Genomic DNA, 7,611 nt, shown 5'->3' on the forward strand with positions numbered 1-7,611 from the left:
TTCCTTTATTTTAATTTGTCTCAATTTAGTCACAATTTTTGTAAAAATTAGCAATTTTGTCCCTCTCCAAATTGAAATCAAATTTAATTTCTGTATAAATGTACACAAATATTTCCATCAAAATTGATATTTCAAGTAAATATTTTTAACCAAATTAAGTTCATTTAATTAATATTTTACATTGAACTTTATTTAAAATGGATTAAAAGTTGTTAATAGAAAATAATGTTAATAGAAAAAAAATTCATAAATTACCTAGTTCATGTTACAATAAAACACATATAAATTTAAAATTTTAAAACAATTTTAAGTAAAGTTGAATGTGAAACATAATTTTAACTAAACTTAGCTATGTTAAAAATATATAATAAAAATATCAATTTGAATACAAATATCAAATTTAATAAAAATATTTGTATAACATTTATATAAAATTAAATTTTGTTTCAATTTGAAGGGGGACAAAATTGCTAATTTTTACAAAAATTGGGACTAGATTGAGACAAATTAAAATAAAGGGACCAAATTGAGACTAACAAAATGACACGTGGCGTAATACTGACACGTGTCACTGTCACTGCCATGTGACACGATGACAGCTTGACACGTGGCAATTTTTTGATTTTTTTAAAAAAATTCAAAAAAAAAGTTAAAAATAAAAAAAAAATCAAAAAAAAAATTAATAAAGAAATTCAAAAAATCGAGGAACTGACACGTGGCACTCCCTCTGACGGCGTCAACCTTAACTTAACGGAAAGGACAAACGTGAGACGTTTCAACAAAAAAGAGGATCATTTTGAGACTTTTAAAAATTTGGGTACCATTTTGAGATTTTGACTCCAAAATGAGGACCAAAGGCATAATTAAACCTTAAATTTTTCACTCTCTCCTGTCCTTTACTGCCTTTCTATTTTACTTTCCAAATCAAAACAAATAACGAGTTATCGTCAACTCCCATGCATGTTCCCAGGTTGGTGTAAAAACCTTATGAATCAAGTTAACATATTTTTCACCTATCGGACATTCGTGTGGTTAACTCTAAACTACATGAAACTATAATGACAATCATACACGTGTACTTCTTCTCATTAAAATATATAAAATAAAATTTAGGTCTAATTCATACCTATAAACTTGACTTTATAAGACAAAATTTGCATTTCTTATATGTCATGCATGAAATTAACATAAAATTATAAACTTAGCTTAACTCTACAGAATCAATTTATAAAATAAAATTTAGATGATGTTATATACTACGAAATGACTTTTACTCTTCAGTGTGTACTTCCAACTTATCCCTCGGTATTTTTGTTCTCTTATTCTATCGTATGGATAAACTTCGTTTTTGTTTTTTTGTGTAAAAAGTAATTTAACAAGTTAACCTGATAAAAAGATCAACTTGTTCTTTGCAAATGATTTGCAGATTAAACAGAAATGCTTAACCTCTGCAAATCAAAGTAAAAAAACGTATGAGGAGGGGGTGAGTTATTTTGTAAAGAAGAGTAGAACAGTGTAGTAGAAAATCCAAATTTTCTTGTTCTCCTGTAAAGAACAGTGCAAAGAAATCTCAATCGCCAGAAGTTCGAAGAGGAATTTGAAGCAACAGTTACAGAGTAGCAGCAGAAAATCTCGCGCTCCATCACCAGAAAGTTGACAATACTTCACACAAACGAAACCTGGCACAAAATTTCACACAACCTGAAAAGCTCCACCGGAAAACGCGATACACAAAAAAAAAAAAAATAGTCTCGAAAAAAATAGACAAGTACTTGTAAGGCCGAAAGGGAAGAGTTGCATTCTCATTACCGTAAATAAAAAAAATTGTGCATACAAATTGTGTATGTACTTGTATTATGAAGGGAGGGGTCAAGAAAAGACGTTGGGTTGGGTTGGGGAACAACATTTTGCAATTGTAATTGCAATTGCGTTTGCGTTTGCGAGGCTTCTCTTCGTTCTCTGTTAGAAGAGCTTCTCCAAAAGCCAGTGTTGTAAAACTGGTCCCACATCTCTTTCTCCAGAGCGAGTGTGTCGTCATCACTGTCGGGCTCCGGCGAGTGGAGGCGTTCGACGTCAAACGCGTCGTTGGCGCACATGGGGAATATCCGCCCGGTAACGTCCTCGCAGCACCCGCACGAGCAGTGGCGGCGCGTGGGTCTCAGCAGCCCCTCCTTGGCAATCTTCCGGTGCCGCCGTTGCCTCAGCATTCGCCGGCACAAGGCCGCCGGCAACTTGTAAATTGCGAGCACCAGGAAATTCGCCACGCCGCAGGGGACGCAGCAGCACACCGCCACGCACTCCGCCGCCGTGCCCCCGACCACCTCCCCCACGCGGGTCGCCAGCTTCGACGGCTGCCGCTGCAACAGGGGCTGGCGCCGGTTCGACGCCCGGTGCATCATCCTGTTTGACATGGCCGAAAGATTGAGACTTTAAGCAAAAATCGGATGTGGGTATTGGACTCCGAGCCTCTTCACAGGTTCTTGAATCTTGTGGAATCTTGAACCGTGTCGGAAGAATGGGTGAAGATTGAAAAAAGGGCGAGTACTTGAAGAGGTTTTGTTTCAGGGTAGTAGGGTCGTTTTGAAGTGGTGTTAAAATTTGGGTGTGATGTGAGGAGCATTACAAGGAGTGACATAAAATTTGGAAATTTGAAAGGGCTTTTTGTTAATATTTAAGTGTTACGTGAAGGAGTGAAAGGCAAAAAGAAGAGAGATAGAGGTGGATTCTGTCTAACAAATAACGTCATTTTCCTTTCCACCTCACCCACGCGCCTCCGTCGTCACCGCAGTTCGTTTCCTTAACGTTTGATCCAACTCCACTTCCGTTTTCGTCTTTATTTTAAGATTACAATAATCTTTGCAACAGAAGTTTAATTGTGTTTAAGGATGAAATTCAAATATGTTTTATGTTTTAAGCTGTTTTTCCCCTGTTCAACTTCCATAATCAACATCAAATCATACTCTTAAATCTAGTCATCAAATCTATCTATCTATAGTTTCCGCGTGTATTTTCTTTTAATTTTATTTTGATGTTACAATACCAACGAAATATTATAATTTTGTTCTTATCGTATTCTTAACCATTTATCGCGGAATGAGAAGAGAAATTTTATTAAATACTTTGTATATAAATCTAAATATTAATTATTTTTGTTAAAATTTTACATGTCAAAAATGGAAGGACCGTTATAAAATTATAACTTATTGAAGTATCAATGACCATTTTTCTTTTGGTATGTGAAAGTATCAATCAGTTTATTGGCATAAGTTAACAAAGTATCATTATAAATTAATTATATATTAATATTTAATGCAGTTAGTATTGGTATGAATTAATGGTAGTCGATTTAATACAATTATTTATATCATTGATATGATCGATATATAATTAAGACTCTTCCTATGAGTAATAAGACACATAGAAATGTTCCTCATTCTTTCTCTTATTCTTTGTTTTTCCTTTGCTTCTTCTCTCTATTATTATCTATTATTAGTTTTATTTTATAACACGTTATCAATGTATGCTCCAACCAACTGAGGACTAGCGGAAGCTTTTTCTTTCTAACGACAATGCTCTCCGTGTCTCAATTCAGGCTTTTTCTAATCCTTTCTCCATTTACAATTTTGCCTCTTATATTCTTCTTCTTGTGATAAGAATTGTTTGACTTTATCAATTTTCATCTTCGTCTTATTATTTTTATTTTTATTATGACGTTGATTATTATTATTATTATTATTATTGTTACTATTATTTTATGTACTAATTTTAAACATGTCAAATCTTATAAATTTTGAAATTGTCATCTTGAAATTGCAAGGAATAATCCCTTATATTGAATTTTAAATATTGAAATACATTTAGATGCAATGGATCTTGGGATACCATTAAAGAAATAAATAAATTATCTAAAACACTAATTTGCTCTTCCGACAACAATATTGTGAGAAGAGATTTCACAAATATTATGAATTTATTTCATACCTATGTATGGCTGAACGAAACAATGAAGCTTTTGATGAAAAATCATGAGATTTGTCTAAACTGCTCCATTCCCAGAAGTGAATGCATGCAACAATAAATATTATGAATTTATTTCATGCCTTTGTATGGCTAAACAAAACAATGAGCTTTTGATAGAAAATCATGAAACTTGTCCAATTGGTTATGCTTCATTCCCATAAGTGAATGTAGCAAAATTTGATTTATATTTTCATGATCGTGATATTGATTATGGACATGGTTATAAAGAAAATTTCAAAGACACAAGAAATGACACAATAATGTGAAAAAGGGAAAAGAAAAATGTGAAAATATTGGCAAATAAGATGAAAGTATATATTATCATTACGATGGTAAAGGCCATTTGAGTTGTACTTATCATACACCAAAGCATCTTACAAATAATGAGAAGAACATAGAAACACACTTTGCTTATGAAGATGGTGATAGTGATTCTGATTATGGCCATATGGATGTTACTCATCTTGATATTATTATTTTCTTTGTTAAACCAAATGGAAGCATTGATCACCTCATCGGTTATGAGAGTGTTAAAAAATAGATTCACATTGATATTAATGTTTATATGAAGAATGAATGTTGACACTAGCACCAATGATGAGGATATATGTCTTATTGATAGTGCAACAACTCATACAATTATCAAAAGTAATAATTTTTTCTCTGTTTAATAATGCGAGAAGTCAATGTTAGTTCTATTTCTAGTACTACAAATATAATTGAAGGCTCAAGAAAAGTTATTGTACTTCTACCAAGAGGTACAAGTTGCATATTAAAAATGCATTTTATTCTCCTAAGTCTAATAGAAATTTATTAAGTTTCAATGGATATCTCACTCGAATTAAGTCGAATATAAAATGTGTAATGGAGAAATTATCAGCCTTCTCTTATGGCTTGTACTACACATATATTAATGTGATTGAGATGCATGTCATTGTAAGTTAGAAACTAACAAATAGAAATGAATTTCTTGTTTGGCATGATCTGTTGGGTCATCCTGGATATATCATGATGCGAAAAATAGCTGAAAACTCATGTGGGCATCCACTTAAAAGTCAAAAACTTCTCCAGTCCAATGATTTCTCATGTACTGCATGTTCGAAGGGAAAGTTGATAACATCACTAGAAAAAAAAAAGAAATGAGTCAATCTCATTTTTAGAACGAATACAAGATGATATTTGTGGTCCAATACACCCACCATGTGGATCATTTAGATATTTCATGGTATTAATTGATGCGTCCACTAGATGATCACATATTTGTTTACTATCAACTCGAAATCAGACATTTGTTAAGTTATTAGCACAATTGATCATGTTAAGAGCCCACTTCCAAGATTATTCAATTAAGAAAATTCGTCTTGATAATGCTGGTGAATTTACATCTCATGCTTTTAATGAGTATTGTATGTCAATTGGAATTGAAGTTGAACATCTAGTAGCACATATTCATACTCAAAATGGACTTGTAGAATCATTGATAAAACATCTAAAATTGATTGCAAGACCTTTACTTATGAAAGTTAATCTTCCAATAACTACTTGGGGATATGCAATTATGCATGTTGTAGTATTGATTTGAATCAAACCAACAAGTTATCACGAATACTCTCCTTTGCAGTTGATTTTTAATCAGCAACCTAATATTTCTCATTTAAGCATTTTTGGGCATGTTGTATATATCCCAATTTCCCCACCAAAAAGGACTATGACGGGTCCTCAAAGATGTTTAGGAATATATGTTGGATATGATTCTCCGTTGATAATAAAATATCTTGAACCATCAACAAGTGACTTATTTATAGCTCGATTTGCTGATAGTCATTTTGATGAATCAGTTTTTCCAACGTAAGGGGAGAAAGAAAGAAACTAGAAAAGGATATTTGTTGGAATGAATTATCATTATCTCATCTTGATCCTCGTACAAAAGAGTATGAACTTGAAGTTCAACGAATAATTCATTTACAAAAATTGGCCAACCTATTACCGATGTTTTTACTGACACAAAAAGGATAACTAAGTCACATATACCCGTTGCTAATGCTCCAATCAGAATTGATATTCCTATTGGACAATCTAATATAGCAAATGAATCTCAAACATGTATGAAGCGTGGTAGGCCTGTCGGTTCCAAAGATAAAAATCCTCGGATGAGAAAAAGGGAAAAAAGGCAAGATGGCTTAATCATGGGGGTAAAAGTCTCAAAAGATTATTTTGACATAATTAATGATTTAGTTCTAGAAGAACCTCAGGTACTTGAAATTATTGAAAATGATGAGATTTCAATAAATTATGTCATGAATCATATAATATGAAACCAAAATAAAGTCAATATTGACGAGGTTTTTGCATATAATGTAGAAAAGGATGTTATAAGTGAAAATGAGGATAAGAACTAATGACAATTGAAGATTGTTGGCAAAGAAATGATTGGCCAAAATGGAAAGATGCAATCCAAGCAAAATTAGATTTGTTTGCTAAACGAAAGGTTTTTGGACCTGTAGTTCGCACACTTGAGGGTGTAAAACCTATTGGGTACAAATGGGTTTTTGTACAAAAACAAAATGAGAATGGTGAAATTATTAGATACAAAGCACGATTAGTTGCTCAAGTTTTTTCACAAAGACTTGGTATTTATTTTGAGGAGACATATTCTCCAGTGTTGGATGCAACAACATTTAGATGTTTAATTAGCCTTGTTTCAAAAGAAGGTCAGAATTTACACCTCATGGATGTTGTTACAACATATTTGTATGGCTCTCTAGAGAATGACATGTATATGAAACTTCCTGAAAGATTTAATTTGTCCAATAAAGCAAATTATAAAGAGGATTATTCAATAAAATTGAATAAGTCCCCTTATGGATTGAAACAATCAGGACGTATGTGGTATAACCGTCTTAGTGAGTACTTGTTAAAGGAAGGGTAAAAAATGACCCAATTTGTCCTTGTATTTATATGAAAAGATCCGAGAATGAATTTGCCATAATTGTTATTTATTTAAACAAATATGTTTTTGTACATCAAGAAGCTTATTAATGAAAGTGCTTACAAAGTTCTATATGGACAAATCACCTTCATTAGGCACTTCAATGGTGGTGAGGTCATTAGATGTTGATAAAGACCCTTTTAGACCTCAAGAAAAATATGAAGAACTACTTGGTCCTGAAGTACCATATCTTAGTGCTATAGGAACACTAATGTAATTATACTCGACCTGATATAGCATTTGTTGTAAATTTGTTAGCAAGATATAGTTCTTCACCTACAATAAGACATTGGAATGGAGTAAAATAAACACTCTGTTACCTTAAGGACATTATGAATATGGGCTTATTTTACCCAAATGATTCAAAATTAGATATAATGGGTTATGCAGATGCAAATTATTTATCTGATCCTCATAATGGTCGATCACAAACATGATATTTGTTCACATGTGGTGGTACAACGATTTCATGGCGATCTATGAAACAAACAATAACAACAACATCATCAAATCATGCAAAAATCTTAGCATTACATGAGGCAAGTCGTGAATACGTTTGGTTAAGGTATATAATTCAACATGTGCAACAAACTTGTGGTTTA

General features: G+C 32.5%; 1 protein-coding gene across 1 annotated transcript; it reads right to left on the reverse strand.

Moving 5' to 3' along the window:
* Positions 1 to 1,522: 1,522 nt before the first annotated feature.
* On the reverse strand, positions 1,523 to 2,848 carry LOC114186692 (uncharacterized). The gene has a single exon (XM_028074667.2). The coding sequence runs from the start codon at positions 2,409 to 2,411 to the stop codon at positions 1,806 to 1,808; it is 606 nt and encodes a 201-aa protein (XP_027930468.1). The 5' UTR covers positions 2,412 to 2,848; the 3' UTR covers positions 1,523 to 1,805.
* Between the last annotated feature and the right edge of the window lie 4,763 nt (positions 2,849 to 7,611).

This window comes from Vigna unguiculata, chromosome 6 (assembly GCF_037176805.1).
Source record: "Vigna unguiculata cultivar grain cowpea cultivar isolate G323 ecotype 2 chromosome 6, ASM3717680v1, whole genome shotgun sequence".
Taxonomy (NCBI): domain Eukaryota; kingdom Viridiplantae; phylum Streptophyta; class Magnoliopsida; order Fabales; family Fabaceae; genus Vigna; species Vigna unguiculata.